We start from the raw sequence: 20,531 nt of genomic DNA, 5'->3' as shown, positions 1-20,531 counted from the left end.
AGGAAACCTGTTATTTTGATTTGATGTTTTGAGATCGTGGTATCATAAATTTGCAATGCGTGGGGAAAGGTTACTTATCTCTTAGTTGACGAATGACGACGGATAATGAAACTATGAGAGAGTAGCATTTATATTTATGCTATGAAGGAAGACCGTTTAATGAACTGGCCTGTTCTGTGTGTGGCCCTTGAGGTAGGGGATTCACCTAGTTAGCACCCGACCTTAAAACGCCAACAAATTTTAGCTCGCCGACTCGCAAGCATGGAGTTAATCCCAGTGGACCTCACACATCAGGTGAGTACAGATATATTATTATTATTATTATTATTATTATTATTATTATTATTATTATTATTATTATTATTATTATTATTATTAGTATTATGTGCGTATGGACACAATGGATCACGCAAAGCTCTAACCATTCTGTTTTCTGAGTTGCCAAAGAGCTCTCATCCTTTCTCCGTGGATCCTTTTTCGTTCTTCTGTCCACCTTGCTCCAGTCTTCTTTTTCACTTCGTTCTCTGGTTGCACTTTCCATCCATCAATTTTTTTTCCTATAGAGGTTTCTGTCCGCGGTGTCAGTTGAGTTCATCTGGGCTTTTTCCAGATCCTTCTTCACTTCCAGTACCCATGGAATATTTTTTAGCTGTTCTATGTAGGTGAGAATCTTGGGTGTCAGTCTACTTCCCGGCAGTCTGCGGACGTGCCCATAAAATTTCAGACGTCTTTTGCGGATGTCTGCTGCAATGTTGGAAAGCTCTTCTGTCACTTTGCGTGACCTCAGTCTATATCCATCTTCTGTTTTTCGGGGGCCGAGAATTTTCCTCAGATTATTATTATTATTATTATTATTATTATTACTGCCCATTATTTGAGATCGGATTTCTTGGCGGAAGTTTAGCGGATTTTTAGTAGTATTTAGCGGATTTTGAAAATATAAGTTGGCAACACTGGTTATGTTTGCATTCTAACCTATTACAGCCTAAACAACCGGGCTCTTAGTGATCACGTGGTATGGCGTCACATGCCAACCCGTCACAAGAGGAACACCACGTGAACATTCGATCTCTGGTTATTTGTTCTTTCTTGTAGCTGAGACTGCTTCTTCACGTCGCCCACCTCTTGGCCGGCGTGTCCTGTTACTCGCACTCCCTGGTGCGGCAGCTCGAGAAACGCTCACTGTTGCAGAAACTGCGCGCCATTTTTCCAGGTAGGTTCCGCTCACAGTGAGTCAATCAGTCAAAAAAGCATGACATTAATGTCTGACTCTTTAACCCCTTAATTTATAACTTAGTTCGTTGGTTCACTTAAAAATTTCTAGAATTCTTCAGATGCAGCTATTCTTGAGGAAGAACCAAAAGTGTCAGATTTAATAAAAACCTCAAGAGGCTGAAATATTCCCATAATTCTATACATCTAACTTCTTTCTAAAAATCTGTATTAAAAAAGAAGAGTTTCTTTATGCGAAGGCTAATGATCTTCAATATATATTTCAATAAATTAAACTCAATGTTCTATCAAGGAGAACTGCAACTCTATGTCAAACGAACTTAACAGGTAGCCGCAGCATTTTGGCGAGTAAGACCTACGGAAAGACTAATGTGACGTCACAGACAGTACACTTTCTATTTCAACACACTCTATACAGATCCACAGCCGCAGCATCTTTGGCGACCAAGTCCTACGTTAAAGACTAATGTTTTTACGTTAAGGTTTGATAGTACAGTTTGCAGTTCTTTACCTTTCTTCCGTTTTAATGTAAATACAGTATATTATGAATCTAAAATATCTTACATTTTCATGATTAAAACTCGCCTTTACGTTTTATGTGGATTAACGTGGACATTCTTTTGTAAGGTAGCGGGGCTTAATTCTGTCACCGTACCTAATGTTATTATTGATCAATTGTATGAGCTATCGATATTGTAGGCCTTCACATTTAGTTTTCTTCCGTCTCTGAAATAACACTCTTATTGTAGTCCGCACGGTAAAACTGAATAAAAATAAATGATCGGAAAATATATTCCCTACAAATTCTGGTGTGTAGTACTTTTAGATAGGACCAATAACAAAGGTACCGTATGTATTTTAAAATTAAATTTTTAGCGCCTTCCCCTAAACCGCCACTTCATCCAGGATGAATAAAATTGTTTATAGCTTAGACTGTAGTTTCTTATTTCCCGACTTTACATACCGATTTTCATTAAATTATCTTCAGCCGTTTTCTCGTGATGCGTGTACAGACAGACAGACAGACAGACAGACAGACAGACAGACAGACAGACAGACAGACAGACAGACAGACAGACAGACAGACAGACAGACAGACAGACAGACAGACAGACAGACAGACAGACAGACAGACAGACAGACAGACAGACAGACAGACAGACAGACAGACAGACAGACAATAAGGAAAAGTTAAAAGTGCATTTCCTTGTTACTATGGACACGACCGATACAGAAATACCATTCTTTTAAAATTCTGAGCAATGTACAGAGAAACCTCTCATTGTATGTACGCAATTCAAAAAATTAGGGGAACATGTTTTTGAACTACGCCATGCTCCACAAATAAACCTCACACCCAGGTATATGTTACCAACTAAACCTTTAATCTTTACCGTTGAAGTATACAAAAGAACATGGATGGATTCGCGTTCATTTTCAGAACACAAACGGAAATGTCCAAATAGGGGCGAAAACAAAGTGCTAACAGTCCTCCAGGGTGGATTTGTATCACAGTTGGAGAGCTTCAGTATGGTGCATGTCCGCCACGAGCATTTATCACAGCTTGGCCTCAACGTGGCATGCTCCGTATAAGTCGACGGAGGTCACGTTGCGGTATCAGGTCCCATTATTCAACGAGAGCCTGTTCGAGGTCTTGGAGAGTCTGTGGTGGAACAGGACGCCCATGATCACTTATGTCGAGCCTATCCCACACATGCTCGATGGGATTAAGGTCCGGACTCACTGCTGGCCATTCCATCTCTTGAATGTACAGTTCTAGGGCAAGACAGCTCTCGTGATGCGCGCTACATGAGCCCTCGCATTGTCGTGCATGAGTACGAATTCAGGGCCAACACCCTATGCAGCAACCAACACATGCTATAGCAGTATCTGCTTGATGTATCCCGCAGCGGTAAGATTACCACGGACGACGGCAAGATCCGTACGACCATCAAGACTGATGCTACCCCACGCATCAGATTACCTTGCCCGAATCAGTCGCCTTCCTGGACAACATTTGGCATGTACTGCTCACCACAGCGTCTCCATACACGTTGACGTCCATCACGCTGTGTTAGGACAAATCTGGACTCGTCTGTGAACAACACAGGTCTCCATTGGCGAAGTTGCCAGTTGACGTGGGTACGAGTAAACAGAAGGCAAGCTGTGCAATGTTGCTGCGTTAAACGAGGCACTCGAACATGACGTCTGGGTCGTAAGGACACTTCTCTTAACCTGCTCCTTTCTGTCTGGTCAGACGCAGTGACTCCAGTGACCCTCCTGAGGTCTTGTTGCAGTTCTCTGGCAGTTGCTGAACGACGCCGCAACGCCCAGATGACCAGATATCGGTTATCCTGTGGGGTTGTCATGCGTCCACGACCTTGTCCAACCCTCCCTGTGAACTAACCTGCCTCATTGTAGCGATTCCCAAGCGTTTAATATCTGACGGAGAGACATTGAGATCCACAGCAACACAACAACAAGTCCATCCTTTCTGGATCAAAGTGACGGCCCTTACGACTTGAACCTCGTTAAGATGTCTTATGGGATGTGCTGGTTTATGTACAACGTGCTCAATTGACCGCAGTAGTCTGTGTACCTCACAACGACACACGGACGCACGCTATTCACTTTGTTTTGAGGGGTCACCTGACGCCTACAGATGGAGTATAACTTCGATTTGACATATCTTGAGTAGCTAAGGTCACAAGGTATTCTCTTACCACCACTGGAACCCCATCTACCAAATTAACGTTCACATAAGTTACCAGACGTTACAATACATGTTCCCCGAAATGTTTGAACTGTGTATATACAGTAGATTTATGTTAATTATTATTTTCCGATGGGAAAGCGGAAGCAGTGTGATAAGGAGGATACAGAAAAGGCTATTAAGGCAATGCGTGACAAGAAAATGTGTTACGACCGTGCAAGTAAAACGTTAAAAGGAATACCAAGAACACATATTCCATAAATGGCCTTCAAGTAATTGATTACTGGGGAAGTGGTAAGGTTAGAAGGGAAAAACATATTAAAATGAATTGTACTTTTAATAAATTTGTTGGGGGATGAAATTAGGAACACATTTTTGGAGAATATATTCAGTTATATATATATATACACCAATTTGTAGCCTTGTCTATAATATTCCTGAGTTTCTACAAGTCCAAGGGGGAATAAATATTGGCACCCTGCCTTACTGATTCCTTATTGTTGGAAATACGCCTAATAAAATGATAGTTTGTTACGATTTGAGTATGTAGGACAGAATATGCATCACCATACAGTTTATCGTAACGAGTTTGAATATATACTCAGCAGTGACTAGTTAAAGATATAACAACCAGCTATCCAATCAGAAACAAGCTGGGATTAATGAGGAGTCCCTGGAGGGAACAAGAGGAATAAGTGTAACATTTAGCCAAAACAGTATATTCTTTCCACTCGTAACGTAATCAAATAGACTCAATATTTCACAGTGTTGAAAGATACAACACCAACGTGTGAATGAAAATGGCCTAATTACAACAAATTCATAGACCATTTACAATTGATTTACATGAGGCAAAAAAAATCTTGCGAACTTCCAAGCCTCAGGCTAACAAGGAGAGTGAAAACAATTTGAACACAGTAAAAGGGGAAAGCGTGTAACAGAGAACGTGATGAGAGAATGGGGCAGAATCACAACACCGGGAGTCGCCCATGTGAAGTGCCAGAGTTTGTTCACAGTTTACTTGTTAAAGTCCAAGCCCACATTCAATCATTCAAGCCTCACCACTCAGTGCACCATCTTATAGCTATTATTTTGTATGCAGAAGATATGCTGAAGTTAAAATACAACTTAAACTGCCCATGCTCACGAAGTCAAAGTTACGCCAGCATTATAATGTCCACTGGGAACTCGTAGGACGACCCTCCAACCTCCCTCGGTGTCAGTGCTGGACTGAAGAGCGAGCGGTCGGGGGAAGAATTTATAGGACGAAAGAAGGTTCGTGAAGCACACAGGTCTTCGAGAAACAACAGATAGTGACGTAAGCCAGTGGTAGTTCAGTACGTAGTGGCGTGTCCAGCAGGTCGGGCGATGTGTGAAGCAGCAGCGGGAATACGAGGTCAAGTAGGTGAGTGCTCGTTACACCATTAAACAATCATCATTGAAAAACTGCATTTTCATGAGGGTTAAATTTCGACATTTTCCAGGCCGTTTTTACAATTCTTTGTACGTCGCAGCTAGGTCTTATGGGATAGGAAAGGGCCAAGAGCGTGAAAAGGAAGCAAACGTAGACTTTCATATGGTACAGCCCCAATATTTTCCTGATGAGAAATGGGAACCATCTTCAGGACTGCCGACAGTAGGGTTTGAACCCACTATCTGCCGAACTGCGCAGCCCCTTATACTGTTGGACTGTGAGTTAAAGCACTTTCTGTAATTCTACAATCCTGAGCCCCTGGACTCTATGCTGCCTCGGTTTTTTCTTCCGATTAGTTTTACACCTTGTTGTTTTTCTTCGCGGATTTCTGCTGGCACAACAATAAACCTGCACAATGATGTTTCTGATGTTTAGGAACCTTGTGGTGTGGTCCTGGGAATATTGCCAGAAGCACCGGCGATCTGGGTCTGTTCCTATACACCGATTCATGCTGCAGACAACACGACCACTGTCCAGATAACATCCCCGCCGGGGGCTCGAAGCACGGACTCATCAACATAACACCCTTCACCAAGTGAGTTGAGGTAACATTTTCTTCCTTTTTTTCTGATGTTAATAACACCCGAACGCAGATGGAGTTGTATCTTGCTCAGTAATTTCATCAGAAATTGCTTCTTCAAATGCCAGTTTCTTCCGAGACGGTATTAAGCTGGTTTCCACAGCATTTCTGTTTGAAAATGGAATATTTTACGATACACTTCTTTACTGAACACCGAAAAGGATATGCCATTAAAAGGTAAAAATTAAGAAGGCGGAAAAACAATTGAAGATCGTTAAAGCAGACTCAGTCAAGCCAATGTGACGAACAGAAAATCCCCGAAGACAACTAATTTTAAGAGACTCGCTTACACGAAGTAGAACATTTTATATTCTAATAACATTGTGTTATATATTGCCATAATCGGCAAAGAGAGGGGAATTTTCCTAGGCTACTGTAAAAACGAAAAAAACATTTTTGGTAATTTCATATTACCCGGTGACATAAAAAACTAGAAAGAAGGAAAAAGTCAGTGGCGGTTCGTGCATGATAGGCTTTCGAGCGTCGCTCCACCGTCTTTTCAAAAACTGTAACTGATTGCAGAAAGAGACGGACAAAGTAGCGAAGTCGAACTTATGATGGTGTGCTATTCAGTTATATAACGTTATCTTTATTATTTTGGCTGTAAACATTTTGCTTTATTATTTTCCAAAGAAGATACGGCAAAGGCTGTCAGACCGCGGGAGCCTCTCAGCAAGCACGATGTCTTCTCTTTAGTCTTGAGGCGGTCGGCTCTGGCAGGAGAGCCCTCAGCAGATTCCTAGAGTTTAGCGAGTGTACGGGGTGCGGGAGGAGAAAGAAAGAAAGAAAGAAAGAAGGAAAGAAAGAAAGAAAGAAAGAAAGAAAGAAGGATAAATCAACCGAGAACACATATGCATATTCAAGTCAATAAGTATCGGCAATTTTGCTCTAATTGTCTTTAGGTTGGATCTATGGCGTTGTGTGCCAGCCAGCCGCTAGATGGCACCGTTGTCTACGTCTGTGGTAGGTTTCAGCGTTATCAGATCAGTACAGCTTGCGCTGTTGAGAGGTTGAATTGGCCGCGCCACTCTTTTCTTGCACCAAGGAAGAACAGTGTATCATAATCTGCTTCTTGTGGTCTGAGAAGGGCTTGTTATCTACATATCTCCAAAAAATGTCTACTGAATGCACTGCCACATCGAGCTCTAACCCACGAAAAAGTTTTTACGTTTGCTAAACAACTTGGAATTCGATATTTTTGAGGTGCATATATGCGCGATCAACTACCAGCGTGCCGACGTGAACGTGAGAGTTCTGCGGACCTGGAACTCATTACGTTGCCTACGTAAGACGTAAATATAAAGTATGGTATTTCGATAGCTATGGAGAATTCTCTCCTTCTTTTTGAGCTCATACGTTATTTCGGAAGCAGTGCAGACATTGTTTACAACAAATTACGTGTGCAAAAAGTTGAATACACGCATGTGCGGACGATTATGTAGTATGTTCTTATATCAAACCCAGACAGTAGACAAAGAGCATTAGTGTGCACCTGGTCACTAACGGTGAAAGAACGTTCGCTGTACGCGGAGAAGGGCGTCAAACAACCGTCTACTTTAACCCACCGATCGAACTCAGTTATCGGCCACATAGTCTTGGACTAAAGTCGTTTGAAAGCTACAATAAAATCTATAATGTGAGTGATGGCGTAAAAAAGTTCTATTACGATGAGTATGTGCTAATGCTACCACCAAGCAGTTATTCAGTAGATGATATTCATGACTACATTGAAAGTACGTTAATTGAACAGTTTAGAGAAGAGAGTTTTAGTAATCATAATTACAAGTTCTCAATTACTGTAAGCAACATCACAAACAAATGTGTTGTTGATTCATCATTTAAGATTGACTTCAAATCACAAGCTGATTCGGTTGGACCAATGCTTGGATTTTCACCAAGGGAGCTCCTACCGAACGTACATTACGAGTCTGATCAACCTACAACCCTCTTCGATGATCATCATGTGAACATTACTTGTAATATTATTACAGACTTGAACAGTAATCAACAACGTTTGCACGTCCTGCACAAGTTTATATTTGCAGAGGAATGTTGATGTACTATTCGTGAGCAACCGGCGGTAGTTCTTTATCATCCTGTGTCTGTAAAACACATTAGTAACATCACTCTTAGGCTTGTCAATAAACATAATCAACTTATTAATTTAGGTCAGCACACATACTTAGCTTACAAACTTCATCTTAAACCAGTATGAAAAACATCTATAAAATACGGTGTACATTCCGAGGACAAACCACATGTTTGTGGAGACTCAACGAGTTAACAGATAACCATAAGCAGATACTCCAAGATTTAGGTTATATGATACTACAACGAAATGGAAGAAATCCTAGACATTATGAACACAGTAGAATCTCATGAAGGTATAGTACGAAGTGAGCTCAATTCTTATCAACCTTTTACGTTTGGATTCAACAACAATGATGAAATTCGCTTTATCATTTATCAGCAAGATGTATACAACCTACCACACGAAAGCTACCTCTATACTGAGGGACGACTAGATAAGTCAGATGGAAGTGGACCAAGCACATCACAAATAAACAACGATGGTCTAGTTTTTCTCTTTTCTGAAGCGCGATATGAAGTAAATAATGTCGAAATAGTTAGATCGAAGAATGTTGGTATTACAAGTGCAATGAAATTCTACCCTTCTTTTTGCGATGAAGAAAGTAATCTTTTACGGATGGCAGTTTGGTGTCCAAAAGCTACTAAAACTGGATGATTAATGAGGACGGAACTCTTACAGGTATGTTAACATTGAAACATATTATTGGCTTCGCAGAAGACTTCAGACGTATTATAATCAACGCAAAACAAGAGATAATCCTGATCCGTGATCGAAGTGATTACAATTCTTTTAAAGCAGCAGATACACCAGTAGACTCGAAAATTACACTTCATCGTATATTGTGGAGAATTCCACAAGTAACATTATAATAAACAAGTAATTTACACTGGAACAGGTTGGTAAAATATACCTTATCTAAAAACACAGATTGTACATGTGAATGCCGGTTCACAACAAAGAGCTTTAAAAACCATCAATCTTCAAAACAGCTTACGGGCTGTCTCCCCCATTTAACAGCAAGACAACATATATTCCAGCACATATCATAAATAGCAATCTTGAAAATAAAACAATGCAAAATATCACAGTGCATAATAAGAAGACAACGGGCAATAGCCGTCTCATCCAGCTGCATTTGTACGTAACACAACGCCCAACGTCGTTTCTCCTTTTCCACCTGCTTGGCTAACAGCCCTAAATGTCAAAAAGCAAATCTACTCAATAGGTTATTGTTTGAAAGTTAGTCTTAGCACGGAAGTGACCTTTCATTTCACAACAGGGCTAATATTTATCTAAGCTGATTACATTACTTCAGTAGCGAGCTCATCACAGCTTCTCTCGTGGGCACACATGAACACACACACATTGCTGGGAGACTAACATCTTTCTCAAATACACATAGTAATCTCATTGCCTGACAAATCACTCAAGGCTTCATTTCGCATTTCAATAATATGTATCCCCGTGCAAACACTGGGCTGACTCTGGCCTCTCATATTATATACAACATTGTCAAACGTGCACAACGCACGTGCCCTTTAATTCACTTATAAATCAGCATGCATTTCATATTCATCCAACGCGCACTATCATAAGCCCTTCAATAACGATCCACGGTTCGACTTCCTGCTCAAACTTTTCCCAAACAAGCCTCCAATCTATTTCAATGACCCTGCTTAAAATCAACGACGTGCATGCAACACCTTCATTCTTGTAGACACTGAAAACACATGTGCTGAATCTATGTTCTGTAATTACTAAATGAAATTAATTTCAACGTAGCGAGTGTATTACTTTTAAATATTCTGATGATTGCCGCTATCTAACCCTTCACACATAGAACACAGGACTAAAAATACATAGCAATGCACAAAAACACACAGAACAAATACCAAATGACCCTACAATTCCCTCGGTTCCCAACTATCTAGCTATATACAGAAAATAAAGAAAGCATGCAATCCAACCCTGTCCATATTTACATCAGGCTGAAAATTACATTAAAATCCCTAACCTAATTCTCACTAGCATTAAATGTATATCATAAATCATGCAATTAAAAAGAGATCACACCACTTAAGTTCTGCAGCTCACATGAAGCCGCCAGCGAATCACATTGTCGCTGTGTCTGGACTCCTTACTCCATGATCATCACACGAGGCATACCTACTTCAGTCCTTGGCTCGGTGCACAGCATTGAACAAATACAGGCTGTAAATAACAAAGCCTATGTGCGAAAATTAATGTTAGCACATTGCACACTTTAAACTGCAAATATCTCAGGTTCAACGCTTGTCCATAGTAGCGGCACAACGTTTCATGAAACGCACTCGAACACTTTACCACGCGTTCGCGACCCGAACGATGATAATATACGTGAGCGTTTTTCGCACTTTATTATCAGTTTGCGGTAAAATAGTTAATAGGTTACACAGTTAATGCGAGAAATAGTGCCATCCTACACTTGCCAAAGGAATGCAATTACTTTATTGTTCAATCGTGCAAAATTATACTGTTACTGGTCTGTCTGACCACACAAAGAAAGTTCTGCCCACGTGTCGACCGTTTCTCGCGCCACGTACACTTCTCACAGCACAAGAAAGTAGCAAAAGGAGAACGCTTCACCTTGCGCCGAGCTGAAATATTCTTCACCGAGGTCGTTAGCACAAGGGGAATCCCCAAGCGTTTGAACAAGCAACCAATGAGATATCTGGTCCTGATTAACGGCTCTGTATTTCAATTAAATAATTATCAAAAACACTCAAGTACTTAGATTAAATACTCACTTGGATTTCATAATTTTCTCCCAGATATTTGTCACACTCAGTCCTGTGGAATACCTACAAATAACGGTTTTAAATACCACATCACGATGCTCACAGCACTATCACAATAAAGTTGGTCATTCAGGATACTTCGCCTCGTGCTTCCCTGCATTCAGATTAGCCACACCCCTAGCTTCTCACTGCCTATATTCAGCTGGTGGTGTGATATTCCCTTACACATGCATTCGATGCTGGCTTGCTTCAAAATTTGTAGCTTCATGTGGTCGGTGTAAAATTACTAGCTAGTCTCTCTCACATTTGTCAGTCCGCCTGACTTCCGGTCTCGACTCCAACTTGTTACGTTTGAACCATCCGACTGCAGTCCATGTTAAATATATGATTAAATGTACCAAACCAGCCGTCTGGGTACGGGACAGTATCGCTGCACACCAAAACACCAAAATCTTCACTAACAACTTCTGTACAGTAAAAATATAATAGAACGCACAAATAGTATGCAATGTACAACCAGCTCTCATTCAACACAAGATAAGTGCACACTGATTTGAAACTAAAAAATACACAGGCAAAAAAATAAAAACTGTATTTGACTTCACTACAGAAGTGAACAGTGGGCGCTTTACGGAATGAGGGACTACATGAGGCTTGAACCGGAGCAACACAGTAGAAGGAAAATGGAAAGAAGGCAACGAAGTGACGCCTGATCCTGCCTTTGTGCTTCTTCCCTATGAATATATTTATGAAAAAGAAAATGTTATGTAGTTATTTTAATAACTCAGGGCAAAACTGCCTCATGGTTTTTTATCTGTCTTCCATAATACATTACAAATTACAGTATAATATCCGATAATCACAAGGGATTATGGGTGTCTCAGAGAGGGTGTGTTCACTCCTTGTAAGAGCAATACTGTTTTCTTAACGTGGAATGAGCTATAGTGACAGTTTTGTTGCAGGTCGCACTGCGATTGTGACCAGAGATTCTACCGGTGTCTCCAGAACGTAGTACGCTTTACCTTCTCCCCGGCAGCAAAAACTGTAGGAGAAACTTACTTCGATCTGGTGGGACCACAGTGCTTCAAGAGGGAGTACCCCATCGTGGCGTGCTTCGAGAGCTACGTGTAAGTCCACTATTCTTTGATAATTAAACATTGGTACATTAAGTATTTATTGCAGCTGAACTTCCTATCGTATAAGATTTTATACAATTACTAGCTGTTACCCTTACGCGGACTTTCCGAAAACTAAAAAGACTCCTTTCTTTGTTTTTAAAGAAGATTCCAAATACTGAACCAATTTTCTAGTCTGTAACATTCAACTTTTTTTGTAAAAGTATCCCAATTCAATCCCATTTTCAGCCCTTTTCACCCCTCTCCTCTTAAGTGAATTTTCCGGAAACCAAAAGAAATACGTGTTTCTTTATTTTAAACGAAATTCCAAATACTGTACCAATTTTCGAGTCTTTGAACTGTTCTGTTTTTGAGATATATTCATTTGATCCCCTTTTTTCAACCCTTAACAAGGGAATGTCCAAAAATCCTCCCTCAGTGAGCACCTACACTCTATTATAAATATATCCCCCAAAGTTTACTTCTTTATGTCGAGTAGTTTGGGCTCGGCGATGATGAATCAGGCAGTCAGTCAGTTAGGACATGTTATTTTATATATATAGACTCGCTTTCGCTCGCCCCCAATTCTTCTACATTAGAAGGGGTCATTTGGAAAATTACTGTGACGAACCACTACGTCGTTACGAAAAACGGATTGCGCCACCAGACGGCCCATCTATTCGCGTACATGTTTGGTCGTATAATATTTTCTCCTACAGTTTACTCACGATTTATAGCAAAGAAAGGGGTAAACGTTTCCATCTGGTGGTAATTACGTACGATTCTTACAAGATGAGAAATTATTCTCCTAACCTAATGGGCAGCTATAGTCTTGAAGCTTAGTAGGTGTACATTTTCGTTCTTTGATGTTTTGTCGTTTCTGCATACGGTACACCGTAGATTGCTTTAAAATCTGAGATTAGGAGTACAGTGTCCACATATTCCTTTCATTTCTCCATTCTTACACGGTGCTAGAATCATGCATTTTGCTCACATATGACCCACGGACGTTCCAATGGGCTTGCCGAATTTCATGATTCTATCGGTCTTGTAAGTGTGCAAAACAATAAAATCAACTATGGAAAATGTTAAAAATGGACGTAAAATCTGAAAATGTAGTTCTGTCTAAGGCATAAGGATCAAGATACGACTAAAAGTTATAGATCCTTTCATTCATGATGGGTTCCGAATATCTTGTCCATTTGGCTATACAACTTACTGTTTAACCAAAGAAACCTCGAAACAATGGTATGCACCGTCATGAAATTTACCTCCAATTTTCGATAATTTTTGGAGGTAAAAAGTTAAACATTGGACCTTTTTGGAATTTCTCCGTCGGTTGCAGGTCAAAAGCTATAACTGTGCCGAATTTTAATTTTCTGCCGCTCTGCAACATTACGTCCAGCATTTAGTTTAGGGGAAGTAAAATAAAATAACAAAAAATTCAACATTTGCAATTTTTCCATAGGTTACAGCCTAATAGCTATAACATTGACAAATTTCAAGTTTCTACCTCATCTGGTAGTGGTTAATCAGTCAGTCAGCCGTACGGTTTTATATAATATAGATAAGCGTTGAAGATGTGCACGTTTAAAAGTCCAGTCCTTCATTTGGAAATTTATTGGGGCGGAACGGTCCGTCGTATCGGCAAACGGATTGCGGCATAAGACGGCCCATTTTGTAGCCTACATTTTTAGTCCTAACACGTTTTATCGTATCTGTTTATGCGCTGAGCCCGCGGTGTAGGGGTGACGTGCCTGCCTCTTAACCGGAGGCCCCGGGTTCGATTCCCGGACATGTTAGGGAATTTTACCTGGACCTGAGGGTTGTTTCGTGGTCCACTCAGCCTACGTGATTAAAATTGAGGAGCTATTTGACGGTGAAATGGCGGCCCGGTCTAGAAAGCCAAGAATAACGTCCGAGAGGATTCGTCGTGCTGACCACACGACACCTCGAAATCTGCAGGGATTCTGGCTGAGCAGCGGTCGCTTGGTAGCCCAAGGCCCTTCAAGGGCTGTAGTGCCATTCGGTTTGGTTTTTTGGCATAGACACAGGTAAATACTTCGGTCTAGGTCAAATTTCATACGTTTGTCACAAGTTGAGAAATTATTTCGCCAACTTACCAGACAGCTACAGTCTTGAAACTTGGGAGGAGTATCGATCACGAAACGTTCTGTAATTTTCTTCTTCGTGATCCTACCCGTCTTATAAGTGTTTCAAGCAGTGAAATAATATATGGAAAAGAAACAAAATTGACCGAAGATCGGAAAATCGATCTAAGGTAGGAGGAGTCGAGATACGACAAAAAGTCACACGACCAAAGTTGTAGATCTCTTCATTGCAGGGGCCAGAGTGCTATACATTCTTTGATAGGAACACAGTTAAGTACAAAATATGTCGAAACGAAGGTCTGCACCGGCATGAAAATTGCCTCAATATTTCGATATTTTTCATCATCATGATCATCATCGTCTGTTTACCCTCCAGGTTCGGTTTTTCCCTCGGACTTAGCGAGGGATCCCACCTCTACCGCCTCAAGGGCAGTGTCCTGGAGCTTCAGACTCTTGGTCGGGGGATACAACTGGGGAGAATGACCAGTACCTCTCCCAGGCAGCCTCACCTGCTGTGCTGAACAGGGGCCTTGTGGAGGGATGGGAAGATTGGAAGGGATAGGCAAGGAAGAGGGAAGGAAGCGGCCGTGGCCTTAAGGTAGGTATCATCCCGGCATTCGCCTGGAGGAGAAGTGGGAAACCACGGAAAACCACTTCCAGGATGGCTGAGGTGGGAATCGAACCCACCTCTACTCAGTTGACCTCCCGAGGCTGAGTGGACCCCGTTCCAGCCCTCGTACCACTTTTCAAATTTCGTGGCAGAGCCGGGAATCGAACCCGGGCCTCCGGGGGTGGCAGCTAATCACGCTAATCACTACACCACAGAGGCGGACATTTCGATATTTTTGTGGGGTAAAAAGATAAAGATTGGAACTTTTTAATAATTTCTCCGCTCGGTACAGGGTAACAGCTATAATTTTGCCGAATTTCAATTGTCTAGCACACCCGAAAATTTTTGGCTGCCATTTTGTTTGAGGGTGGGGATAAGTATGAAAACATTGAATTTTTTGGAATATTTCCTTGGGTTACAGCGTAATAGCTATCTGACTGCCGAATTTCAAGTTCCTACCTCATCTGGAAGTGGTCGATCATTTATGTCAGTGAGTGAGTCAGCTGTAGGGCTTTATATAATAGAGAATATTCAGACAAAAAGCCTCCGTCGCTCGGGCGGCAGCGCCCGCTGGGTTCCGTGGTTCAGATTCCGGTCACAAAGCAGAGGCGGGGCGGGTTTTTCTCCGAGTACTCCGGTTTTCCATGTCATCTTTCATTCCCCAAAACTCTCCAATATCGTTTGGGGCATTGACACGGGAAAGGTTGTAAAAAAACGAATTAAAATGTCGAAGTTTAGTTTTTAATGGAAAACGCAGTAGGTCTAAGCGCTCAGCCAAGGACATGGAAATGGTAGAACTTCAACTGGTACGTAGACTAGTTTCTACGATTGGTGCTAGACGGAACGTGTGTTAAGTCCACGAAGTCTGGCATCGAGAAGGTAGTGTCAACCAGTGCCTCTGGTGGAATTACGTATAACCTTTGCCGTTTATTGAAAGTCAACTGAGAGTGAACCTTGTTGATAAATATTATAGTTCGCCATCGTGATACTTCAGTTGCCAGAATGCCTCCGAAATCTATTCCATTCAAAATGGTAAGTCGTTATTGCCAGCATCTTGATATGACGTTCATACTAGTTCTTTGTTTACCGGGCGAGTTGGCCGTGCGGTTAGGAGCGCGCGGCTGTGAGCTTGCATCCGGGAGATAGTGGGTTCGAATCCCACTGTCGGCAGCCCTGAGAGTGGTTTTCCGTGGTTTCCCATTTTTACACCAGGCAAATGCTGGGGCTGTAAGGCCAAGGCCGCTTCCTTCCAACTCCTAGGCCTTTCCTATATCATCGTCGCCGTAAGACCGACCTGTGTCGGTGCGACGTAAAGCCATTAGCAAAAAAAAGTTATTTGTTTTCAAAAATAGGTTCTACGTGTGGCCAACAATCATTCCAGAAGAAATAATCAGAGAGACTGAACATTTTCGACCTTTTCATGTAATCATGTGTCGCCTGGGGATTTTCGTGAGTTCGCCGTGGAAAGCAAGCGATGTTTAAATACTCAACGCCTTACTATTAACACTGTGAGCGGGATACGGATTTCAAGAGGCGAACTACCTCAGTCAAGACAAGGAGCCATTCAGGGAGTTAGAACTGTGGAGGGAGAGGACGGTCCCATCACGCGAGCAACAACACACACACGTTATAACCACTCATCAGCGAACAGGAAAAAGGGCTCATTGGCTATTCTGGATTTCTTGGATGAAAAATATAATTTGTTTTATCGTAAAATTTAGCTTGAAACATACAGCTGACAAACTGATTACTCACAACGTTAACTCATGTTCACAAAGACAGATCACATTGGAGAAGTAGAGATACGAAGTTCATACTCACAGGAAATGTTCATTAGTTTGTTTTGCAGAAACGATAGCATTTCACTCACCTAGGTTCAGCATGGGTCCTGTTGCCTAGTAAACACTGGGTCCTCCATGGGTACTGATAACTTGTTCCTTGCGTGATGTCATCGACGCGTATAAGGTGCGAATAGCCTCCTGATGCATAGCCATTCATGCTGCATTCACCTGGTTCCACAGTTCATCTTTGGTGGTTGGCATTGAGTCATAGCGCTGCACTTGTCGTTTCACCATATCCCACACATTCTCGATTGGCGACAAGTCCGGTGATCGGGCGGGCCAAGGCAACAGTCTTACATCCTGTGACAACAAGAAGGCGCGAGTTCGTGCAGCAACATGTGGTCGCCCATTGCCTTGCTGAAATATGGCAGTCTGGGGTGTCGTGCAGAAAGAATATGCCTACGGGTCGCAGGATGTCATTCACGTAAGTCAAACTGGCCACAGTGCCCTGGACACGCACCAACTGTGATTTGCGCTTGTGCCCAACAGCACTCCACACCATAAGGGCTTGAGTTGGCGCTGTATGTTTTGTGCGAATGTAGTCAATGTGATGCCTCTCCCCCTGTCTGAGGCGAACCAAAATACGGCCATCATTTTCAAACAAACAGAACCTGGATTCGTCCGACCTATCTGCTGCCATTCCTGTCCCCAGTGACGTCGTTCCATACACCATTGCAGTCTAACATGTTTGTGCACAGTAGTCAAAGGTAGGCGGAGAAGTGGACGATGCGCCGGAACGGCTACAGACTCTCATTCTTGATAGTGTACGTTGTGTTACACTGTTCCACTGTCGCGCCAGAGCCGAGGAGGACGCAGATCTCTCCTGCAATACCATTGGGATTAGGTGTCCATCTTCTCGGGGGTGGTCTTGATGGTGCGACCAGACCCATCTCGTCTTGTTCTATGATCTTCTGTAAACCATCCTGTATACACCCTTTTACACTGCTGACACACTTCGTCCCACACGAGCAGCAATTTCCCGGTTGGATGCATCACTTTCTCTCCTGCCAATAATGCGCCCTCTTTCAAACTCACTCATTTGACGGCGTGGTTCTCGCATAAGTCTGCGAGGCATCCTGCACGTCTGCTTATGTCACACTGATTCATTACCTTCGGTTTATAGCGACAACGAGAGCCGCAGGCACATTTTACCAGTCGGTGGTGGTGGGCAGAGATATCGGTGTAGACCTTGAACCTGGAGGCCGACATGGTTCAAATGCTAATCATTTTTTCAGAACATATTAATGCATATGTTCTGTGAATATGAACTTCCTATCTCTAGTCTTTCAAGGCGTTCTGGTCTTTCTGAACTTGAGTGTATTTTACAGCAAAATTAGTGCCTGAATCATAATTTATCATACATTTGTGTTGTGAACTGATAAACAGATCACTCCTTGATTTTACACGATTTATTTTCAGTAACGTCTGCTTCAGAATGTTGGATAAACTATTTTTGTGTTCTCCTGTAAAATTCACATTTTATGACTTACTACCATTCCCATGTCAATGCGTCATTTCATTTCGTCTGTCAGTCATTAATCATTGCCCCAGAGGTGTGTGGGTCAGGCTTCGGCAGCCGGCACGATTCTTATCCATTCATTCCATTGCAAACAGGCAGAGTATTTTCATTATTCAGACACTGCGTGGATGTTCCTTGTGAGATTATATCCAGCCCAAGTCATTGACTGACCACAGTGATTCATGAGCTGAAATATATTACTGTATTGTATGTTTCAGGCTGTTCCCATGGCGATGTATATCATACAAACTAGACACAAGTCGTCCCAAGGTATGGCAGTGGTTCGATGCCAGGATCTTCTAGGAGAGTATCTCCTCTGTTTAATTCGAGTTCCTAGGAGACGGAAATCTGAATGGACTATTTCAAGAAGAATGCTCCTGACATATCTATCTGTTTCATGTCTTTGGAGAATTGCTCACTTGTTCTTTAAAGGAATAATAACAATGTTATTGTTTTAAGTCCCAATTAATACTTTTGACTGTTTTCGGAGACGCCGAAGTGCCGGAATTTTTCCCGGAGGAGATCTTTTACGTGCCAGTAAACCTACCGACATGAGTTTGACGTATTTGAGCACCTTGAAGTACCACCGGGCTGAACCAAGAAATACCCTGTCAAGTTGAGATGAGGCCAGAGCCACGCAGCTCGGCGTAGTTTAAAGGAGCCTAACATCTAAGTGAGTCATGTCAACGCCACGAGCTCAGTGACAGTTGTGCGTACACGAGAAACCGCTGACACGAGCGCTAGCCCGGGACGTTATCAGACAGCGCAAGCCTCGAGAGGTGTACCCGGAGTATGCAAAGTTTTTGTCTGTTTAGTTGGTAAATAAAATACGCAATTTACAAAAGGAATTCATATTTTGTTTACTGAAAATTTTGGCCATCAGGTTATACACACTTCTTCCATTTTTATGGTACATTATGAATACCATGCCAGAAGAACTGCTTGTCTTTTGCGGCAAACCATACGCCGAGCCATTTTTCAACTTCCTCGAAATTGCCAAGTGTTGCTCTGCGAGCGCGCGCTCCATTCATGCGAAGAGGTGATTATCAGATGGCGCCAGGTCGGGCGAGTACGGCGGGTGCGGAAGGATGTCGCATCTAAGGGATTATAATGTGTCTTTCACTGGTTACGCTGTGTGAGACAGTGCATTGTCGTCTTACACAATCACTTTACTATGTCTTCTGGCCCATTCCGACCGCCTTTCGATCAATGCGTGATTTAAATTAATCATTTGTTGGCGATAGCGTTATGCATTCACGGTTTCTCCGGGTTTCAAGAGTTCACAATACAAAACACCGCTCTGGTCCCACCAGACACAAAGCATGGTCTTGTTGCCGAAGCGATCTGGCGAAACCATGTCTCACGTGTTCTAATAGCTGGAGCGTGTTCGCTATATGTTTCTACCAGCAAACGGTGACTTTCCACAGACTTTTCCTTGTCATTAAATAAGAAAAGCAATGCATGCCGCAATGGTTTTTTTTTTCAGGCACGAACGTCGACATGATCACTGACCGATACAACACAGACGCTAGTGTTTGATGGACTCAACTTGTGTGTGTTGGTAGCTTAATGTCAGGCGAACAAACTGATGTATGTATCAAGTTCATACGCGTCGTACTGTTCGCTGGCGCCATCTCTTAGTGAAACCGGAAAATATTTTTTTAGAATTTGCTTTACGTGGCACCGACACAGAGAGGTCTTATGGCGACGATGGGAGAGGAAAGGCCTAGGAGTGGGAAGGAAGCGGTCGTGGCCTCAATTAAGGTACAGCCCCAGCATTTGCCTGGTGTGAAAATGGGAAACCACGGAAAACCATCTCAGGGCTGCCGACAGTGGGGTTCGAACCCACTATCTCCCGATTACTGGATATTGGCCGCGCTTAAGCGACTGCAGCTATCGAGCTCGGTAAATCAAAATTACTCGCCTCAAATATCACATATCAGTGTAATTAATTATTAAATTTCTTCTGTCCTATCATGACGACTTGATCTTCATGCCAGACTGTGCCGAAAGCCTGCAGTCTAATATCTTGGAACTTGAAAATAAGTGCAATGAGTTTGGTATGAAAATTAGCCTTTCCAAGAGTAATTGCTGTCAGTAGGTAAGAAATTCAACAGAATTGAATGTCAGATTGGTGATACAAAGCTAGAACAGGTAGATTATTTCAAGTATTTAGGATGTGTGCTCTGCCAGGATGGTAACATAGTAAGTGAGATTGAATCAAGGTGCAATAAAGCTAATGCAGTGAGCTCGCAGTTGCGATTAGCAGTATTCTGTAAGAAGGAAGTCAGCTCCCAGACGAAACTATCGTTACATCGGTCTGTTTTCAAACCAACTTTGCTTTACGGCAGCGAAAGCTTGGTGGATTCAGGATATCTTATTCATAAGTTAGACGTAACAGACATGAAAGTAGCAAGAATGATTGCTGGTACAAACAGGTGAGAACAATTGCAGGAGGGTACTCGG

At 42.2% G+C, this 20,531-nt stretch overlaps 1 protein-coding gene across 1 annotated transcript; it reads left to right on the top strand.

Moving 5' to 3' along the window:
• The first annotated feature begins 261 nt into the window (after nt 1–261).
• Nucleotides 262–18,368, top strand: LOC136886790 (phospholipase A2-like). The gene is made up of 5 exons (XM_068230963.1): nt 262–294; nt 1,096–1,213; nt 5,796–5,955; nt 11,832–11,996; nt 18,284–18,368. The coding sequence occupies exons 1-5, from the start codon at nt 262–264 to the stop codon at nt 18,366–18,368; spliced, it is 561 nt and encodes a 186-aa protein (XP_068087064.1).
• The last annotated feature ends 2,163 nt before the right edge of the window (nt 18,369–20,531 follow it).

Source organism: Anabrus simplex, chromosome X (genome assembly GCF_040414725.1).
Source record: "Anabrus simplex isolate iqAnaSimp1 chromosome X, ASM4041472v1, whole genome shotgun sequence".
In the NCBI taxonomy this organism is placed as follows: Eukaryota; Metazoa; Arthropoda; class Insecta; order Orthoptera; family Tettigoniidae; genus Anabrus; species Anabrus simplex.
This window is presented reverse-complemented; position numbering and strand designations above follow the sequence as displayed.

What these genes read in the sequence shown, in the direction of transcription:
- LOC136886790 (XM_068230963.1), top strand. Translation starts at nt 262, where the DNA reads ATGGAGTTAATCCCAGTGGACCTCACACATCAG. An exon ending in CAGTGGACCTCACACATCAG is followed by an intron (nt 295 to 1,095) that starts GTGAGTACAGAT and finishes TCTTTCTTGTAG; the next exon opens with CTGAGACTGCTTCTTCACGT. An exon ending in ACTGCGCGCCATTTTTCCAG is followed by an intron (nt 1,214 to 5,795) that starts GTAGGTTCCGCT and finishes TCTGATGTTTAG; the next exon opens with GAACCTTGTGGTGTGGTCCT.